The following is a 21,795-nucleotide window of genomic DNA, read 5'->3' as shown; positions in this document are numbered from 1 at the left end:
ACTGACCCCAAGGTATCCAACACCCTTCCATGAGTCTGAGAGGAAGTGCGGTTTTCCCAGTGTGCACCTGCCTTACCCTGGGTTACTTAGATGGGGTCATGTAGTGGTAGCCTTGGTGTGGGGAAACTCTATCCACTTAGAGAAAGAGGAGAGCACAGGTCTGAGTAGCCAGTAGACCTGCGTCTTTATATCTGCAAAGGGTGTGGGGGGACATAATCAAATCACTCCTCGGGGGTCCTGTTATCAGGTTGTATTTACAAGTGTGTGTGCATGATCCTTTCAAATCTTGACACATCATCCAACTCCAAGTTGCTTTCTCACTTTTCCTTGCCAGTGGTCTCTTGGAGATGAAATGGCTGAGGAAGACAGAACTGCAGAAAGACAGGGCCATGGCCTGGCTGCAGGCTTTCTCTGAGTCTGAAGAGGGTCAGCGACTCTGAGAAATGAAGCTATTTCTGAGTGAGAAAGGGCAAAGAAAGACTAAGGCAGAGGGAGAACCCCTGAGGAGACAAAAGCAGGAGGGGGACCCCGTGGGAGGCTGGAGGGGAGGAAGAGGAGAGGAGGAATTCAGTGAGACCCACCCTCCACATGCTTTACAGGTGAGGCAGCTGTCGGGCAGAGTGGGGCTACATTCATCTGTAGTCTAGTGTAGAGGTGACAAAGAGTGATAGCAACAGGACAAGTTTGGAGCTGAGGAGCAGCTTGTAGGGTTGGTGGTCACAGTCGCTGTACCCCCTAGTACACAGCTAGGTAGAGTACACAGTAACTCCCAAAATTCCCTGGATCCACGAAATCCCTGCTCTGTGCACGGTAAAACCCGCACAGGGTGGATTTCAATCTCCCCCTCCTGTCCCCGCTCCCCCAGCTCTGGTCACAGCCAGCCACAGTGGGGGCAGGGCAGATCTTGTAAAAGAGGCTGGTGAGGACATCAGAAAGTCTGTACCCTCCACTAGCAAAGTGCCAGACGCTCGGTGACACTTTAAATGCCTCAGATAAAACAGTGAGAGACTCTCCTGGTGGCAGGCAAGATGAGGGGTCAGGGACCTCAGCGCCTCTGAGGCTCAGACACCAGGATAAAGAATAAAAACACCATGGAGACCCCTGTGACCCTCTCATGCAGGGGGAGAATGCCAATTTGGCCCAGCTAGCCACTGGAGTGCACGCCTCAAGGCCTGTACTAGTTATGAGTGTACCACTGCTTCCTTCCCGGGATTAGTGGGCATCCCTTGGCTCAGGGTGCGTCCCTGATCTGCCACCTTATCAGAGAAAAAAAAAAAAAAAACTCTCAAAGATGGTCACCAGCCCGGGACAAAGCCTCATCCTCTGCTCATCTCCAGCGACACTTGTGTCTCTCTCCCGACCTCCCGATGACAACCCTTACAATCCAATAAAGGGGAACTCAGGTTTTTGACAGCTTCTTCTTTGCTTGTAGAAATGTACTCTGCATGTGGGGAGCCTGCCTTGCTCACCCAGAGATCTGGCGGGGTTGGTTGGGGCTGTGCACATCACTGGGACTCAGAGCTATTGACTACATGAATGTCCCACACTTGGTTGCACGAGACAGAATGAGAGGATGCACTCTGTGTGTGTGTGTGTGTGTGTGTGTGTGTGTGTGTGTGTGTGTGTGTGTGCTCAAAGCACCTCTCTAAGGAGCCCTTTTGTCTGTCTGTCTCTTACTCAATGACTACACAACTGCTCCGTAGAGCCGTGCTTTCTTTCCAGGGACTACTGTATAGGTGCGTCCTTCATTCAGAGCCTCTCCTCTGTGAGTTTGTCCTGTGAGCCCCTGTCACTGAGAAAGTCTTTTGTCTGTCCTTGGGTCGTCTGGCTAGAGAAGAGACATCATTGTCTTGTCCATGACTGCTCCCCAGAATGATGGGCAGGAAGACGTGACACACAGGGGCTGGGATACAACAACATCTTCTACACGTGTAGGTCTTGTGCACTGGCTTTGCTTTCTTCCTCCAAGCAGGTCTCCCAGGAAATGGCACTTACAGAGATTGAAGAGTTTAATACGTGTCTCGCTGCCTCTCTTTTTGGAAACCCCCCAGAGGGAGCAGCAGAAACCAAGGCTGGCAGGGGCTCTAAGCTGCCTGGGCAAAGGAGCAGGGGGTAGCATGGAGCCTTAGCCAATTTGGGAAGCACCGTGACCCAAGCACATTCTGCAGCAGTAATGTCAAATTCTGCCGTTCGGGCATGCCGTTGATGTGCGAGCTGCCACACAGAAACCAGTGACACAAAGGCACAGCCTTCTCCACCCTCCTGGTGCTTAGAAACTAACGGCTCTAATGAGAAATGAGAGCTGAAACGGGAGAGATGGGAGGCGGGCCACAGCAGTGCAGGCTGGCACTGTGTGTTGGAAGAGGATGACCCACTTCTTGTAGAGGTAAGGGGCCCAATGAAATGTCACTTAAATTAGCCACCACTCCCAACACTAGATCTCCTTTGTCCCCATACCTCATTTCAAGTGGCAGGAGCCGGTCAGTGAGCCCCACGTTACTTTCTTTTTTTCTTCTTTTTCTTCTCCTCTGGGGCAGCCTCAAGCCCAGCACCCACTCAACTGTTTTTAGAGCCATAAAACCCCCTGATTCCAGAAGCCCTCTTATGTTAGGGGAGGACAAGGAGGTAGAGATCAGAAAGGAGGAAGGGAGGGAGGGAGGAAAGGAAAAGGGAGGGGAGAGAGATAGAGAGAGCACACATTCATCAGGAAGAGCCCTCTTTTCTGGGTTTTTGACTGCACTGTGAGTTATTTAGCCAACAATAGATGTTTATGTATTTTTTTTTTAGAACCTGTATTTATTAACAGCCTGAACGGGGGGGGGGGGAGACTGGGAAGTTTATATAGGAAAAACTGTGAGGTAAGAGGGGCAGTTAAGAGAGCAGGAAGAGATGCTGAGCACAGAATAGTAAAGGGTATTTTAACACTAACCCCAATCAAAGGTTCTCCAGGTATTTTCCAAGGAGGCAGAAGGTAAAAGAAAATTCTCCCATTAAAAGCTGGTAGCTGGGGATTGGTGACACTGGATAGAGTCATGGCCGACAAGCTGAACTGCTTAAAAGAAGACAAAGAAGGGAGGGAGGGAGACCACACATCAGTGAACCAGACTGTGGCCATAGCTGAGTCACGATGCCCAGCATTGTAAGGGACCCAGTAAAGTATGCACCGGCCTTTTGTTGACCAAAGTATGCACCTATAGCTAGGTGTGGTGGCAAAAGGTTGTTATTCCAGTACTTAGGAGGCTGAGGCAGGAGGATCACCATGAGTGTATGTCCATATGCATAGCAACGTCCTGTTTCAAAATAACAACGAAAAAAAGAAAGGGGAACAACATTTGGAATGTAAATAAATAAAATGATTTTAAAAAAGAAGGAAGAGGATCGGGGCAGGGAGAAGAAGAAAGGTAAGAAATACAAGGCACAGAGATGAACTGGATATGAAAACAGACCTGTAATCATGGCATGGTAGGGGTGGGGGGCTGCTACAGTGAGAGTATCATGAGTTCAAGGTCAACCTGGGCTACATGGTGAAATTCCGTCTCAAAAAATACATAAGCAAATAAAAGGAAACAGCCAGGCACAATGGTACGCACTTATAGACCCAACACTTGGGAGACCAAAGCAGGGCAAAGGGGACCAGGAATTCAGACCAGGCTATATGAAATCCTGATCTTATCCCCTAACACACACACACTCATACACACACACACACTCACACACACACACACACTCATACACACACACACACTCACACACACTCACACACACACACACACACTCACATGGAAAGGGGGGGGAAGGCCCTTCAGATAGCTCAGCAATTAAAGGTGCTTGATGTTCGGACTTGATAACCTGAGCTCCATACCTGGGACCTGAAGGTGGACTGTGAGAGCCAACACCACAGAGCCTATGATCTCCACATGCATGCTGTGGCATTTGCCTACACGGCAAATTGTGCATGGCAAATGTTGTGCATACATGTACACAAGTAAGAAAAGGAGGAAGAAAAACATACGTTTTTTTTTGTTTGTTTTTTTTTTTTGGGGGGGGGGTTGTTTTTTAATCAAGAAAAGAAAGGCTGGCTTCTTTCATTTCAGTGTGACAGGAGGGCCTGGTCCCTTTGTAACCAGGTCCTTCCCTGTCCGGAGATGGGGTTGGGGGGCTAAACTGAGGCAGTGGTGACTTGCTGCTAGTCCAGTGGGCAATAACTGAGAGCTCCCAACTTAGTGCCCAGCAAACTCATCTCTCCAGCCTGTCCTGATCCACAGAGAAGCCTTCCTGGCCCCTCACCTATTCGTACCGGCTCCCAGGCGCCTGGGCTCCTCTGCCTGTGAAGAGCTAGGTGATTTGCTAATGTTGGGCAACATCTGCCCACGTGGGGTTTTTGGCTCTTCATAATGAACGTTCCTAGCAGGAGGGGCGGAGCTTGGAGAAGGGAGTCCAGAGATTGCCTGTGACTTCCTGCAGCTGAGGTGTCTGGCCAGCGGAGGAAGGACCCATGGCACTGGAGTGGGAAAGCATGGAGCAGAGGCTGTGGACGATGAACGGTATGGGAGGCAGTCTAAGCTTGGAAGCAGCAGGTGTCTGGGAATGGGACTGTGGCCCAGGCAGATTTCCAGTGAGCACTCCAGTTTTTTGGCACAAGGAAGGAGCTGGCTGAGCCCAAAAGGCAAGTGGTGATAATGAAACCCGCAGTTGAGGAACAGCGGTAAGGGTGCCATGGGAGCCCATGTGCTCATGAAGAGGCTGGGGTGTGAAGACGAGCCCAAGCAGGGAAGCCACACATTCCCTCTAACTCCAGGCAGAGGCAGAGCCCCTGAGTGGGGCTCCCTTGCCCTCCCCCTTGCCTAACCAGTCTCCCAGCACCTCAGCAAACAGCATCCCATCCTTAATTCACAGCTGTTTATAGACACCTCAAAGTCTGAGCTACTGTGTGCCCCTAGCCAGCAGCCTGACCCTCCCCGACAGTCTTCTCTGGATGTTCCTCTTTCCTCTGAGACTGTTACAGCAATGGCTCCTCCTGGAAAGACCTCTGACTGTCCTACCCAAGCTGAGCTGCAGCTCAGTAACACAGTAACACAGTAACTCAGGGTCAGTTCTATACAGGTTGAGAATGCTCACGTCTCTCAGCTCCTTGAGAGCCTGTTTTCTCATCGGCCTGTCCCCAAAGCCTAGACAATGGCTGGTCCATTCATAAGCATATCTGAGAATGCCAGGGGGCCACCCTATGTCTCCACTAGGCTGGTGCTGTCCTCTGTCACTGTAGAACAGAAGACTGCCTGGCAGGAGGTGAGATAAGGGAAGAAATGTTCTCCCCTCAGGTTCCCAAAAAGTGCTGAGCAGAAATGGTAGAATGGGCTGGGGATGTAACTGTTGCTAGAGAGCTTGCCTAGCATGTACAAGGGCCTGGGTTCCATCCCCAGCACTGCATAGCCCAAGTGTGGGGAGACACACTTGTATTCTTAACACTCAAGGCCATCCTCGGCTACATAGCTAGTTTGAGACCAGCCTGGGCTACATGAGATTTTTGTCTCCAACAAACGAAAAAGCAGCAGAAGGTCAACTGGCAAGAATAATATTATGTAAAGTAAACCCATCTCAAAAAGTATCATGTATTTTCTTTCATTTGTTTTTCTTTTATATAGGCCTATAATATCCCGTATGTATATTTGTATGATACGAAAGTGGGGGCTAGAGAGATGGCTCAGCTGAGGGCATCGGCTGCTCTGTCAGGTCGAGTTCAGCTTCTTACACCTACATGGCAGCTCACAACTGTCTGCAATTCCAGTCTCAGGGGATGGGGGCCTCACATAGACATCCATGTAAAACACCAAACAATTACTTTTTAAAGAGAAAGTGAACGTAAAACTGTCTAAGGAGACAAAGGCAGGAGGGGCGTGAAAGAGACAACACAACTGTGTGGTGTACATGTACTTAACACACAGAGTACACTTCTATAAAAGCTTCGGGGTTCATGTGTGTGTGTGTGTGTGTGTGTGTGTGTGTGCAGTATGTGTGTTGTGCATATGTGTGAGGGCCAAAGGTATCTTCCTCAATCCCTCTCCAACTTATTTTCCTTTAAACTTATTATTAATGAGTTGTGTAAGTGTGGGTGTGCCCTCAGAGCGGTCAGAGGATATTTGTGGATCTGATGTCCTCCCCCCCCACGTCCAAGTGGGTTCTGTGGCTGGAACTCAGGTTTGCAAAGCAAGTACCTGCGGAGCCATCTTGCTGGCCCTTCCCCTTATTTTTTTGAGAGAGGGTGTCTCATTGAACCTGGAACTTCCTGAGTTGCCTGGATAGCGAGTCCCAAGAACCCTCCTGTTCCTGCCCCCCCAGTGCCGGGATCACAGGAGCACACAGTGCTTAGCAGTTTCACAGAGTACTGGACACTGGCAGGCAGGGCCTCCTGCTCTGATGAAACTTTACCAACTGATATATCTCTTTTAAAGTCCATGAAGCCAAGACTGAGTGCCTTGGGAAATAGAAGCAGGAAGATCGGGAGTTCAAGGACAGCCTTGGCTACAGAGTGACTTCAAGGTCCTGTCTCAAAAAAAAGAGAAAGGAAGAGGGAGGGAGGGAAGGAGGGAGAGAGGAAGGGAGGGAGGAAGGAAAAAAATCCATGAACTTAAAAATAAGTCAGAGGGGCAGTTTTGTCTTGTTTTTTCTAAAATCAGGAACAGGAGAGGATGACTCCCATCTTTAGAGAAGCAAGACTCCACAGCACCCTACCCGGACTGGCTGGAGGCAGAAGTAGCTGGTCTTGCTCAGTTTAGCTTCTGAGCATCAACCGTTTTGATGTTTGGGACAATGGTGTCATCCTAACTGCATAACATATGAGCTGCTGAGTGACAGATGATGTCATCAGCAACAGCCTCCGATCCTTTCCATCCTGGGGGAGAATGCTCCAAAAATACACCCAGTGTCCTGGGCCCCACAGCCCAGCCTTTAAGGCCTCAGCCACAGGGATTATGCTGGCACATAGTGGCAGAGCCGTTAGGAGACATTACCGTCCCTCCGCCTACCATCACTTCTTCCATATAGGACTTGCTAAGTCTTTTTTAAAAAATTTAATAAAGAGCTCAGACTTCTGATTTTCCCACTGAGGGCCTTGCTGCCTGGGGTTGGAGATGAAATCAACAACATAACAACTTGCTTGAATTTTTAAGGGACATGGGCATTGGCCTGGGTAAGAGCAAGCAAACTGTCAGGCGCAGAGGCAGGGTGGCAGTGGTGTGTTTGGGAGCACAAGGCCCTCTTTCATTAAAGCACTGAATCTTGTACTAAAAACAGCTCTCTGCTTTCGATCAGCAGAGATGCCGGAGAGGCAGACAGAGCTTCCAGGCCCTCTGATATCACGGTCAGTCCCTGGACTCATGGGAGATGCTTGAGGCCCAAGAACTGGCTGTTGTTGCTTTCCGGCTGATGCCAGAATCAGCAGCTATTCAGCAGCTGTGGCTCTTGGGAACAAGATTGTAAGGAGCTTGTTCCTTCCTTCTGCAGGGGGAAGACAAGGAGATGGTACTGAGCCGGGTAGCCAGGGTGTGGGAAGTGAATTGTGTTCTCTGGGTGAGGGAAGTGCTGTGTGTGTGTGTGTGTGTGTGTGTGTGTGTGTGTGTGTGTGTGTGTATGTGTGTATGTGTGTGTGACAGAAAGACAGAGAGGGAGAGAGCATGTTCTTGTGTGTTCCTGTGAGTCAGTGTACCACTGTTCCCTTTGGCTCCTCCTGCCAACAAGCATGCTGTGTTCTCAGAGTCAATCTTGGCCAGGCTCGCCCACCCCACCAAAGCCCAGGATCTGCCACCCCATCAGGAATGTGGGGTTATGAAATAAAAAACAGGGTTCTTGTCCAAGAGAATTTTTATTATTTTTTTTTTCTCTCTTAATTGGATCCAGCATTTCTTACTCCTCATGTATCCTCTCTGGTAGGGAATTCAGCTCTCAAGAGACTGTGCTTGCCAGAGACCCTTGGGTCAAACGCCCCTATTCCCTGACTGGGCTTGCCTGCATGCTGCCTGTCCAGGTTGACCCCTGAGTCTGGCCCTCTGACCTCTGCCCATCGTGGGCTCACCCAGGATGATCAGGAGGATCAGGGCCACTATGATGCAGGGTGCCTGAGATGGCTGCTGAAACACCCTCATCTGCTAAGGCCACTAGATTTTTTTTTTTCCCACTGCCAGACTACTCAGGGCCCTCAGCATGTCACTGGCCAAAGAACCTAAGCAGCTAAGCCTCTCCTGAGGCCAGAGCTCAGAGCCTCCCTGGCCTGCACAAACCATAACTGGCAAAATGCTAGAAAGACATAGTCCAACCCATTGGACTAACACTGTAGATGCTGCCTTGTTGGCCGGCTTGAAAACCCCAGAAACTTCTTCCCCGGCTCCACCTAGCTTGCCTCCAGCACCCTGACATCCATTTCTTTCACTAACATCTGCAGCTTTTACAGTAGGGGTGCTCTGGGGTGCCAGACAGGCATGTGTTGCATATAAAAAAAAACGAGGTGATGTTCTAAGTATCTAAGAATGTTGGTCCCCTGAAGTGATTCTCGCTGCTTCTTTTCCTTCCTGACTCCCACTGACACCTTTGCCCCAGCAAGCCCAGGGACTATTGTTTCCAGCTGAGATTCTGAACAAAGGTGCCACAGCTTTTTTTTTTTTTTTTCTTGCTAGAAATTACCAATACAGTCCTTAGTTGAGCAAATATAGGTTCCTGTATAGTTATAAACAAGATAAGACATACAGTTTGGTAAGGAGAGGACTGGGGGACCTGTGCATTTATATATTTATATATATATATATATAATGTGGATGTGTGGGCAGAGTGAGAATATATATATAAGTGGACACAGGTATAAAACTGCACCTTCTATGTGACTCTCATTTCGAGTAAAGTTCTAAATGTCATTCTCTGGCGATCTCTCCTTTGGTGATTGGTTCTTGGACCCCAGCAGGTCTGCCAGGACTGCCTGAGACATCAGAAACGAGAGGCATTACCCCCATGGGTAGGGACTGGGGGAGGCATAGGGCAGGTTAACTAAGTGATCTCAGGCAAGATCCACGAGTGCTCTGAGATTGCTGGTTGCCCCAGCTAGCTCTGGGTGAGCCTTGTTCTGAGTCCTGCTCCTTCCAAAACCATCAGGGTCCTTCAGCCCTTCTTTCCAAACGACCAGGATTCCGCAGAGCCCAGCTTCTTCAAGGGGCACATGTCCCGGCACTACTAATGACTCACTTGTGTGCCTTTGACCACTGTGCTGAAGTGGAAACTGAAGTGGAAACTGTCCGGAGGTGCTCAGTCAGGACAGCCGGGTGAGATGTGCTACCCTTCCTGTCTACAGCTGTACACTTTGGGCTTATAATCCACCAGGAAGGGTCCAGACTGTGGCTGAAGGCTTTAGCAGCCTTTTCCTGAAACCCAGCAGATCTTCCACTTAGAAAAAAAACAAAAAGAAAAGAAGAAAAGATTCTGTTCCTCGCTGGACATGTGGCAGTGCTGGGTGATACCCTGGGTCCTCAGCGGAGAGATACCACCAGCCCCAGTATCCAGGCCAGGAGTGAGACCCCAAGGGCTGTGCCTGAGGAAGCCTGCTGCACCCCACTGGGGGCACGGATGGGGGTCCTGCGGGCACACTTGCCCTTCCTCTTGGGTCGTGCGGTGGGCATGATGTCAAAGCTGAACTTGTGCTGATAGTCAGGGGCATAGTCCTGCAGTTCAGGAAGCTCTTTCCCAGTGCCCACCTTAGAGATCTGGTTTCGGTTCCTGTGGCTGGTGCAGTTCTTGCCTGGCTTCTTGTAACCTGACCTGGAGCCAGGCAGATGGCCATGTGGGTGGCCTTTGTCCCTGGAAGCACCATGGGATGGATGGTGCTCCTTGCGGGCAGCCCTGTCAGAGGTGGTAAGCGTGTGGGACTTGATCTGGTGAGGAGATGCTGGTCCTGTGCAGTTCCGGAAGTCCTCAACCCTCAGCAACTTCAGGTCCTGGCCTTGCCGCAGCTCGGGAGTGGCACAGGGGACAGCAGAGCTAGAGCCACGGAACCTTCTCAGCCATTCCCACAGGGAACGTGCCCGGCAGCCACAGTCCCAAGCATTCCCATTGAGGCGAAGAAACTCCAAGGCCACCAGGGGGGCCAGACAGTCACCCTGCAGCTCAGTGAGGCTGTTGTTGAAGAGAAAGAGGGTGGTTAGCCTGTGGAGGTCATGGAAAGCCTTGTGGTGAACCCACTGTAGCTGGTTCTCATGCAGCAGCAACCGGTCCAGGTTCACCAGGCCCCGGAAAATGCCCTGGCCCAGGCTCCATAGCTTGTTGCCATGGAGAAACAAGTGACTGAGGTTGACCAGGTCCACAAAGATGTCATCTTGGAGGTACTCAATATGGTTGTCCTGCAAGTAGAGGTACTGCAAGCTGTGCAGGCCACCAAAGATGCCCGCGGGCAGGGCGCTCAGTCCACACTTATAGAGGTAGAGGGCATGAAGCTTCACCAGGCCTTGGAAGGTCTCGGGTGCCAGCGTTCGCAGCTGCCGGTTGTCTCCAAGGTCTAGCTCCTCCAGATGCACGAAGCCCTCAAAGGTGTCGGGAGCAATGAAAGTAATGTTGTTGGAGTAGATCCAGAGGGTGACCATGGCGGGGCTGAAGTGGCCCTGCTGGAGGAAAGTGATGCGATTGTTCTGCAGGAAGATGCGCTCGCTGTCCTCTGGGATGCCCTCTGGGATGACGGCAAAGTTGTGTGCCTGGCAGCTGACAGTCATGGGCGAGGGGTAGCACACACAGTCTCGAGGACAACCACCGCCCAGAGGTAGCTCTCCAGCCAACAGCAACAGCAGCAACTCCACACAGCACCCTGGGGGGTTGGGGGGGGAGAGAGAGAACAGCTATGAGGGGCTGCCCAGCGGAGATACATGGGGAACAGAGGGTGGGATGGGGGTTAGTGATGACCTTCTTGTCTTGCAGAGGTTCTGTCCTCTGGACTGGATGCAGGGGTTCCTTAGGCTGGGAGGTTGGACAGGACATTTGGGGACAAGGCCCACATTATCTTCACACCTCTGGCCCTAAAGTCTCTAATCCCATCCAAACACCTCTTCAGACTCTGTCAGCCCTCTCTCCACCAGGGTGGAACACACCCATGAACAAAAGGGTGTCGGCCTCCAGTTCTGGTCACAGCTCTGTCCCTTGCTAACAACTAATGACTGTAACCAAGCGGACAGCCCATCTGCAGTCCTGAATGGTCACTTTATTTAAATGGTTCCTCAGAACAAAGAAAGCATCGCGTCCATAATACCAAAACATGCCTCAGTAAACGCCTCATTCGCACTGTGGTCCAAACACTTCAAACCTCTTCCTCTGTGGCTCCGTTCCCTCATTTGTTAAATACAGTTCACAGGACCGAGCTGGCGTACAGAGAAGGCACGTTTCTGTGAGGGACTGTGAGTGACACCAGGGCTGACACACGAGGCTTCCCCGGCATTCACGGTACTGCCAGATCGAGGCTACCCCCCTCTGATTCACCTTCTGGCCCTCTGCCTCTCTCTACCATGCTTGAAATTGCCAGGCTGTGGCTATAAAACCAGGCCTTGCCTCTTGACTGTCCGGAGCATTTCCTCTGTAGCTTCCCTCTAATTGGGCATTAATTAGGCATTCGTTAATGGATCCTTAAAATAATTATTTTCGGATGTGTCCAGCCTGTGGTCCAGTAATAGGTCTATGCTCATTATTGAAGCAGCCTCATTATGGACGATTGTCATTACCTGCCTTTTTCCAGGGTCACAACTGCCCCAAGCGGCCCAGCAGGCGCGTCAAGAAGATGGGGACAGGCTCCAGGCCTACAGACGCCCGCCCTGAAGAGCCAGGCAGCCATGACCTGTTCTACCTCAGTTGCCCTATTGCCCCTTCTTTTCTAGCTTGTTCAGCTGGGACTCTTGGGAGAGCCAGGGCCCCTGGGGCATACCAGCTGAATCTTCTTGCTTCTAGCTGTGCTCAGAGCATGTGGAATAAAAGAAGCCACCCTCCTGACCAGACTTCCCACTCAGGGTCCCAGGCCCAGGAACTGCCCAGGCTCATGGCAGAGTAGGGTCTCCACCTTGACTGCCACCCCAACCCCTCCCCTTCCTGACAGAAACAGCATCATAAGTTGACAGCTCCCAGCTGTTGGGAGTTATGGGCTCCCAGAGAGTGGCAGCTGCTTCTCGTCCCCTGTAATCACCCGGCTTCAACTGAATGTTTCCAGCACATAAAAATCATCGCATATAATTTAGTTTTTGCATAATTGGGTTCAGTTGTGATTTCAGAGCAATTATGACCTCAGCGGCAGTGGCGGCACAGCATAAGACCCTTTCTAGGTTGGCCCATGCTCTGCAGGCCCTCTGCAGTGCTTTCTGCCAACCAGCCCCTAGACAGCATGTGGGCTATAACCACCTCTGCCTCAATTTCCCACTCCAAAACGGGTCTAGATGTTACTCTGTCAATCTTCCTCCTTAGCGTCCTGGGTGTAGCCTCCAGTCTACAGCCTCCATCCTCCGGCTCCTCGGCTGCAGAGGGAGGCGAGGGTGAGAGAGGTTCCAAGTCCCAGTTGGCTGGAGGGCAGCCTGCCTGTACCACCGACATCTAACTCACACCGGCTGCACAGTCCACAGACGCTCTCACCCCCTTGCTTGGTTTGCACCCTCTCTTCCAGGAAGGCCATTCTTGCTGGAAACTTCCCCAAGAAAAGGCCCTGTCCCTGTACCCTGAGAAAGCCCAGGCCCTAGGTTCAAGGACATTCACAATGCTTGTCCCACATTTGATGCTGGATGAGAGTGGCAGAGCCCTCGCTGGGGGATCCTGCAAAAACCAAGCGTTTCTTCCCCTGCCTGCAGCTGCAGGCAGGTAGGGGCTACGGTGGGCTTATCACTAATACCATTCGACATTTGTACAGCTCATCGGAGTTTGCAGAGGGCTTTTGCCGGCACCCTCAACCTCCCCTGTGTTCTCTCACCTGCTGTGGCTGCTCTGTCTCTGTGCACCCCAGAAGAATCTGGGAGTCCACCCCTTACGTGTGGGCCTCCAGGGGATGCAGTGCACAGGGAAAACCAGGCCAGGGCTCTCTTTGGGCTAAATAAATAAATAAATAAACGAAGACAAGTAAATAATTAAACTGCACCAAACCTCAGGCTGGGACTTAGTAGCCAATTTATGAACACACAGTGGCAAGTGGAGGAGGCGGACCGCAGAGGCTGAAGGTAGGACTGGGGCTTTCCCTCTAAGAGGGCAACAGGAGGACAAAGGGACTCTAGCCAAGACCTGATGCAGAGGCAGGCTCAGTTTCCCTGTTACCTCAAGGAAGAATAGGTTACCATCACTAGGAGGCCTAAGGCAATGCGACCACAAGGACCTTGTAGGACAGTCACTTCCTGCAGCGAGGGCTCTTCTGGAAGCATACTAATAGGATGCAGGCTCAGGACAGCTGGTCCCTGTCCTTTCGTATTTTTCCACATGCCAGGGACTTTAGCCTTCCAGAACCTCCATCTCTTCTACCGAGAGAGGTGTTGAAGGGCTCAGCCAATCTGCATCCGTGCCTTTGAAAGCCAGTGGTATTACTCCAGGACCCCGAGCTAGCTCTCCCAGTCAGTCCTGGCCACTTCTGGATTCCTTGCCTGAGCCAGCGGGTGCCCATCCCTGGATTGTCACCCAGCAGGTTTCTTCCCAGGGAGCCAAGCACTGCAGCACCATGGCGCCCCCTCTATGAGGCCCTGGGGAGCCCCGCCCCACTGATTGCCTGATTAATGTACCAACAACGAGGACGAGGACGGAGTCTTTGCCGTGCATTTTAAAATTGCAAATTAGCAGGAACCCAAGTCTCTATGGAGGGGCCCTGCACCTCTCCTGCCAGACCCATCAGGCCCCTCCTGGGCAGGGCTGCTTTCTACTTGAAGGGGTGGAAAGGAGAAGATCCGGCTCCGCTTTCCTGTCCTCCACGAGATGCCCTTCACCATGTTCTGCTTCGCTACTCCCAAACCTCCGGCCTCCCACGCACGTGAGCGCCACCAGCAACTGCATAACCTCAGTCATTACTTCTTCCATTCATACTTGCCCCCTAGGCAAGTCATGGAAACCAGTGTGGCGAGGGCTTGGCAATGAGGGTGATGGCCTATTTGCACATGGGGGTGTCAATACCCTGGTAGGCATTAGGAGTGTATGGGAGAAATTAAAGGAGGGGCCTAAGGAAAGCCTCCGCCATCCCTGGGCCACCATTCAGCATCACTTGGTCTCCCATCCCTTGTGTAACATCAGCCCTTCTTCAGCCTCCCAGAGTATTTGACCTTTGAACTAGGGCTGAGAAGGGTCCTGCTCTGTTCAACTGCCTTAGCCGTGAGGGGAATCTGCCCAGACCTGCTCAGCAGGGGGCGTGTAAGCAAGGGAGCTAGCAATGGCCTCACGTCAGCTGGCAAACCCCACACTCCTCCTGCCAAGCTGAGCACGAACAGCCACTTCGTCATTGTGCCATGGGACCCGACCTGTTGGGATGGGTGGTAAGGCTAAGCAGAATAGAATGCGCAAAGGCACTGAGGTGGGAAAGCGCCTGTGTTTCCCACCCCCTCTAATGGTGCAGAGGCTCTAAGGAAGACCGTAAGCTGGGCTGAGGTGGTCAGAGGGCTTAGAACCAGAACCAGCATCAGCAGGGTCTGTCTGCTGCACCCTGGCCACCAAAAGTAGGAAGAGACCTAACGAGAAAGGCCCAACACTGTCATGTGTCTTTAACTGAAGCCTTCAGCAGCAGCATTTGCACAGGAGAAAACGAGGTGCCCACAGCATCAGTGGCTGGTCACAGTTGGGGAACACAGTGGCGGGACAGGTCCCACCAAGCTACCTTGCCTTTAGGCTGGGGCTCTAGCATCAGCTTCCTGATGCCCAGAGTGGGCAGAGCATCCTCAAATAGTGTGCTGGTCAGAACAGCCTCTGCAGCTTAGCACCCAAGGGGCTGCTCCTCTACCCCTAAGTAGGGACACCCCATGGCTAGTTTCCTCATGTCCCCTGGGCAGGTCAGTGGGTCTCTCTGAAGCTCTGCAGGCTGCTCTGCCATGGAGCCAATCTCTCTGGCCTTCAGCCCTCTCTCCCCTGCCCCCAGCCTGGCTAGCAGCTCTTCTCTGAGCAATCAATGCTAACCGAATGCTCTCTTGCTGTGGGGATGGCGGCCTCAGGCCAGGCCGGCTGCACTCCTGGGGCTGCTGGCGCCTCAGGCCACTTGGCTCTTGTGCCACTTGTGTTCTAAGCACAGGCTCCTTCCTGGCTTAGCCCTGAAGACAAGAAAGCTGGCCAGGGGACAGCTGGGCTTCCCTCTCAGGCTCCTCTGGTGTGCAGCATGGCCTCAGCCTCCTATCCACTGGTGTGAATAGAGCAGGGTTGTAGAGCCTGCTGGAGTTGAATCCTGGCTGCTCCTTTCAATGCTTGCAGAAGCCTCATTTTCCCCACCTGAAAAATGGGGCAGTCACTGAAAGCTCAGCCTGTCCTCCAGCCCACAGATACTGGTACCCACCTGCCCTTCCCACATCTCCATCTGTCTAACTGAAACCATCCAAACCAAGCTCCTCTCTTCTTCCACGGCCTCCTCCGTTGTTCACAGCTTCTCCATCTTGGGTAAAGATGATCCCTTCGCTTTAGCTGCCCAGGAGGAACACCTCAGAATCAGAGTGGCTCATACACCACTCTCTGGAAAGTCTGCTGGCTAAATCTTAGAATTTATCCAGTGTCTATCCACTTTTCATACCCTCCACTGCTACCATTCACCCAGGGGGTTGCAGCAGCAGTCTCCTGGATGGCCCCCCAACCCCTACAGCTCCTTCAACAGGATCTAGGGTAGTCCAGGGAAAGTCTGAGTCAGAAAGTGCTGCTCCACTGCCTAAACACTCCTTGGCTCCCATATAACCCTAAGATGCCCCCAGGTCTTTATCACCGCCCAGAGGCCCTGCCTCTCCCTGGCCACACAGACCTGGCTGCTGTTCCTCCCACAAGCCAGCACTCAGCCTCCTGCCTTTGTCCATGCTGTTCCATCGACCTGGAACGGTTCCCAGTGTGTCTGCAGGGCTTCTCAGTGAGGCTACTCTTGAGCAGTGACTTTCAAGGTGCTTCTTCCCTGGTACACTTTAATCTACAGCACGCAAGACATGTCACTTGTTTATTTTCTGTCCCCTGCTGCTGCTGCATCCTGAGGAGTGTGCTCCCTGCACACAATAGGTACTCATTAGCAGTTCTCAGGGAAGGAATTACCTTCTCAAGTCTCTGGAGAATTGAGTGATGACACTCAGAAAGCCCTAGGCTCAGGCCTGGGGCCTGGATCATAGTAGGTGCTCAATAAACATTAATTGTATTTGTCCTGGGGAGACTGGACCCTTCAGGATGAGAGCAGACACCTGAACTTGGCTCCTTAGGCCCATCAAGGAAGTGCCCTTTTGGTGGATGAGCTTTCTGAGAAGGACCCAATACCAGTCCTTTCCTGGGTAAGGGGGCATAGACTGGGGCTGGGGAGTTTCCCAAGTTATGGGACTTTCAGTGCTGAACTAGAATAAAGCTGAACAAGTTAGCCACTCTAGAAGGGGCCAGGACCAGAACCTTTCAAACAGAAATGTCTGGGTTTAAGAAGAGAAGAAGCCCGGTATGGTGGTGCACACCTTTCATCCGGGCGCTAGGAAAGCAAAGACAGGCAGATCTCTGTGCATTTGGGGTCAGCCTGTTCTACAGAGTGAGTCCCAGGACAGCTAAGGCTACACAGAGAAACCTGCTTGCTCCCCCCCATTAAGAATCTTGGGGGGAGCAAGTCATGGAGGAACCACATACATATATCGTAGTATAATAAGACATTATTATGACTATACTATATTATTACTATAGACACTGTGGCTCTATACCTGCAGCCCAGGAGTGAGGGCTGGAGTGTGCTAGTGAATCTGTGAGCACTGTATGTGCATGCGTGTGTAGATGTGTACCTGAGGTGTTCGCGTATGCACAGGTGTTGGCCTGTGTGCTTACGGATGTAGACATAGTTGTGTTCTTATGCAAGGCATTCTCACGTGTCTGAGTCCATGCACATAAACTCACATCTATCTCTAGAGACTAACTATCTCTGTGAGTAACAGCCCGGGCCCCCTTTACCCTGCAGTACCCCAGGCACAGCACCCCAGAAGGATGAAGGATGTCGCTGGGGTGTCTTATCTTGGTCCTCACCCTCTTTGCCTTCAGCACCTGCTTTGCTCACACTCTCAATCAAACACCCTCTTGCAGGTTCTCCTGGTACCAGGATCCCTCTCAGCTGAGGAGTGGGCAGCTACCGTACAGTCGGAATAACATAACGGATTGACTTTTGTCTGCCTGGGGTTGGTCCCCTGAAACAGGTCTGGTTGGCAGCACCATGCTAATTGGACTGACAATTTCTCCTGAGAGCAATTTGGGTCTCTCATATCCTGCCCATTAGGCCTAACCTTTCCTGCAGGGGTGCGCTGTAGGGGGCAGGGATGGAGGCTACCCAGTACAGCTGGGTATGAAGGCAATACCCCAACCTATGGCCCATGCTGTAGTGGGAGTCATTTCAGCTAGGCAACTCCAGATGGGCACAAAAAATCTTTCCAGTTAGGGTAGGTATGGAAAACTCAGTGAGCCTGCTGGGCACCTCAGACCTGAGCAGCCTGCATGGGAGATTGTGTCACTGTTGTTCACAAGGGATATTGTTCCCAGACTGCCAAGACATCTTGGCTTTCACCCCAACTCAGGATGGTCCAGAATCCAGAGCTCTTAACGGAGCAGGTGCTGAGAGGCACTTAACCCAGGGCTAAGACTCTAGGAAGATATCTTGGCTTTCTTTGTCCAAGTCCGTCATCCCCATCTGTGCCTAACAGCTCTCTGTGGAAAACATGAGGCTCATGAACTCTCTCTAATTCTCTCAGCACCCCATCCGTACCCACACTCCCAGCTCATAATGTACGCCCTCCTGTTACTTAGATCTTCTGCTAGGTTTGAGGGCTCCAGGTTGAGGTTGTGGGTTTCTCTCCATCTGTCCGTCCCTCCCTCCCTTTCACTACCACCACCACTAATCCTCTTCCTCCTCCCTCTTCTCTTCTTAACAGGATCTATGTAGCCAGGGAAGGCCCTAAACTTTGGAACTCCTAATCCTCCTGCGGCCAAGTTCTGGAATTCAGGCACGCGCCGCCACGCCCTGCGGACAGGGCTGCAGGTTTCTGAGCATCCACCCTCCCCGGGAGCTTTTCCAGACTTGCCTCTTGCCCAGGAACTTTGGGAAGGCAATCACCACACTCCCATAAACAATAGCAAATTGTGCGTGTACCTGGAACCGGAGGAGTAAGTGAGGATATTCAGGGTGTGTGAGGTAGGGCAGGGAACCTTTGAAGGAATGACAACTATCTATGGAGATGCCTGTATGGGGGGGTTCCAGGGACATGCAGGAGAGGGTGTTGGGAGGGGGGATGCTGCCACCCCCCCCCAGCAGCCAATGATTCAGAGAAGAAGCAGCTCCTTGCCAGCAGTCCTTGTTTCCAGCTCCTCAGAACCACCCGTCCCTGGCTGTCAGTGAACGGCATTCAGGGCTGATACCCAGGTTTAGAGCATAGCCTATACCTGCTGACCACCCTGTTCTGTACCTGTCCCTCTACTCCCTTCCATTTTAGAGAGAGGGTGGACTCATGGCTGTCTCATTAGGAGACACAGCTCCTTACTCCTGGCTCCTCCATCGTGGGGAGAGGGAGTCGAACACAAAGAACCAGGTATGCACAAAAGACCAAGTATATTAAGTAAGTGTTGGAAGCTCAAAGGTTTAGATGAAAGAGCGGGGCGGGGTGTCACACACCTTTAATCCTAGCCCTTGGGAGGCAGAGGTAAACAGATCTCTGAGTCCCAGGCCTAGCCTGGTCTACAAAATGTGTTCCAGAATAGCTAGGGCTGTTACACAGAGAAACATTGTCTCCAAAAAAAAAAAAAAAAAAAAAAAGAAGAAGAAGGAAGGTAGAAGGAAAGAAGGAATGATGAAGGGGAGCTATGATAAACCAACCACTGTTTGGTTTAGTTTCCCTGTTTGTTGCAAAAGACAGGTATAATCCCTGCTCACATCTTGCTTGTTGGTTGACATCATGCATGTGGCCCCTGCATGGCATCATGGGACAGGGGTGACTCCTCTTATGGTGGGGGAGAGGGAGAAAGGAGTATGTGGGCCCCAGGAGCACACTCACACAGGAAGCTCTGGCATTAAGTGGCTGGACAAACAGGAAGGACCTTGTGGGGGTGGGGGTCAAGGGCAGTTATTTTCTTCTGTTTTTAGCTTTTTAAAATTATAGTTTTTATCTTGAATCGCTACACAGTAATTGTACATATTTATGGGGTACAGCCTGACATTTCAAAACATGTATACAATATGCGGTGATCAGATCAGGGCAATTAGCATACCCATCGCCTTGAATGCTTATCGTTTCTTTGTGTTGGGAACATCCAAAATCCTCTCTACTAGCTATTTTGAAATTTACAATTAATTGACAACCACAGTTATCATACTGGGCAATGGAACATTAGAAGTTACTCTTACCCAGCTGAGCCGGGGCACCCATTAACCACGCTCTTTATCTCCCACTCCCTCCCAGTGTTTGTTTTTTGAGATGGAAGAAATAGAGCCGGCTCGCATGCCAACAAGCATGATTCAGGAGGAGAGAGACTGTCAGAGAGACACTGAGACAGCCTGAAAGGGCAGAAAATAGGGGGAGATCTGAGGAACACCTGCTCCGAGTAATGGGGACCATGACACAGTTAGTAGGCTCTAGTTTCCCCATGAAGCAGGAGGGCCCCTCCCATGAGGTTGGAGGTAGAGAGGGTGGGGAGAAGAGAAAAAGACAGACAGCTAGTGATGTGGGCCGGCTCTCGAGGGCCCTCTGCAGGAGGGTGGAACCTGTCAGGAGCTCCAACCAGCCTGGTCTTGGGACTTTCTCCATTGATGTCAGCTATTAGGTGTGGCTAGAATCGGGGAAGGGACACCCAAGGGTGGGGTTTCCAGTGTGTGTGCATAGGTGAAGGATTTGGAGTTTGAAAGTATTTGCAAACAACGCCTTTCTAATCCCATCTGACCATCCTTGATCCAAATGTTTCCTGCCTCTTGTTGGACTTTCGGGGCTCTGTCTCTGGGCTCTTCAGGCCACAGCCCTCATACCTGTGTTCTTTGGCTCCCACACAGAGTATCTTCACAGCCTGAAGAGCCCTGCTGGCCGGAGGACTGCACATTCTCCAGGGTCCCACAACCTTGAGACCCCAGGCCTGGGAGACGTGGCCCAGATTACATCTAGCCTGGGTTTCCCGGTGGTCTCCAAGCCCTCTTTTCACTGATCCAATTTTCCTTCAAAGCCATCTATCACTATTTACTCTCATTTTAAAATAATACTTGCCAATTGTGGAGTAATATAAAAAGTATGGAAGTAAAATGGAAGGGAAAAAAAAAAAAAATCACTTCACTCCCATTACCCTTGACAGCCATTGGCAGGTCCTTGTGAACCTTCAATAGTTTCTCCGTTTATACAGGGCTGTATAAAATTTAAATAAAATTTTTATTTAAAGAAATAAAGTTGAGATTGTGTTATATATGCAGCCCTCTTCTTCCACCCAGCTGCGCAGCTCTGCACTGAGGATCCAGACGGAGTCCCGTGGGCGGAGTGGTCCCAGCCACAGGGCAGTAGGGAAATCAGTTTTCATCAATCAGCCGGGGCCAGTCACCCAAGTCTGAATAGAAGGAGGAACGAAGGAGTAACAAGCAAGATTCCCAGAGACTGCAGATGATCCCACCTTATGCATACATTATAATTTATTTATCTCTAAAACCATTTATGTCTCTCTTTTCTTATTGTTATAAATCATGGCTGAGCTGAGCATGTGGTACAACATCTAATCCGAGCAGCTGGTAGGCAGAGGCAGGAGAATCTTTAATTTGAGGTTAGTCAGGGCTACATAGTAAATTTAAACTTGGGTTAGACACCCTGTCTCAAAAACAAACAAACAAACAAACCATGGGAAGGGCTGGAGATAAGGCTCGGCTCCTAAGAGTGATTGCTGCTCTTTCAGAAGTCTCAGGTTCAATTCTGAGGACCCATGAGATGGCTCACAACCTTCTATAACTCCAGTTCCAGGGGATCTGATACCCTTTTCGGGACTCTAAGAGAACTAACTCTGCATCCACATGGTGCCCACAACATACATATAGGTAAAAACCCATAAACATAAAAATAATAAGAAGAAACATTTAAACTAGCTGGGTTGTGACAGTGCATGCTTCAAACCCAGCACTTTGGCGGCAGAGGCACATGGTTCTCTGAGTTCAAGGCCAGCCTGGATTACAAAGTGAGTTCCAGGTCAGCCAGGGCTGCCTAGAGCAACCCTGGCTGGAAAAACAAAAACAAGAAAATTTAAACTAAAACAGAATGTGGCTCAGGCCTGTAGTTCCCCAGTACTTAGGAGGCCCAGGCCGACATGGGCTACATGAGATCCTGTTTCAAATAACAGGACAAAAATCATGGCAGAAACTGGTCATATCTGTTGCCTCCTGGGAGGCAAGGCTGATGGGAAACTGTGGGACTGAGGTGAAGGAAACTACCCTCTCTATATGTCAGGGCCTTTTGATTTATTACTGTGTCAATGTATCTATTAATTCTTTAAGGTCAGTTAAATTAAATTAAATAACACTGAGAACATCTTTGTCTAAATTCCTGATCTTTCTTTAGACCAATCTCATTGAGATCAAGTTATCTTGATGAACACTGACAAGTTACCTTCTGGAAAGTTTAGCTTCACAGCCTT

At 51.0% G+C, this 21,795-nt stretch overlaps 2 protein-coding genes across 2 annotated transcripts in view; both read right to left on the bottom strand.

Moving 5' to 3' along the window:
- The window catches only part of SMYD4 (SET and MYND domain containing 4), a 192,892-nt gene that overhangs the window by 114,869 nt on the left and 56,228 nt on the right, over positions 1-21,795 (bottom strand). The window lies entirely within an intron of this gene.
- RTN4RL1 (reticulon 4 receptor like 1) overlaps positions 7,897-21,795 on the bottom strand; it is a 70,119-nt gene continuing 56,220 nt past the window's right edge. Inside the window, exon 2 of the mRNA XM_080922742.1 lies at positions 7,897-10,831. Within this exon, the coding sequence (XP_080778868.1) occupies positions 9,507-10,831 (1,325 nt within the window). The 3' untranslated portion in view covers positions 7,897-9,506. The remainder of the gene's footprint in view (positions 10,832-21,795) is intronic.

This window comes from Micromys minutus, assembly GCF_963924665.1.
Source record: "Micromys minutus genome assembly, chromosome: 10".
NCBI lineage: Eukaryota > Metazoa > Chordata > Mammalia > Rodentia > Muridae > Micromys > Micromys minutus.
This window is presented reverse-complemented; position numbering and strand designations above follow the sequence as displayed.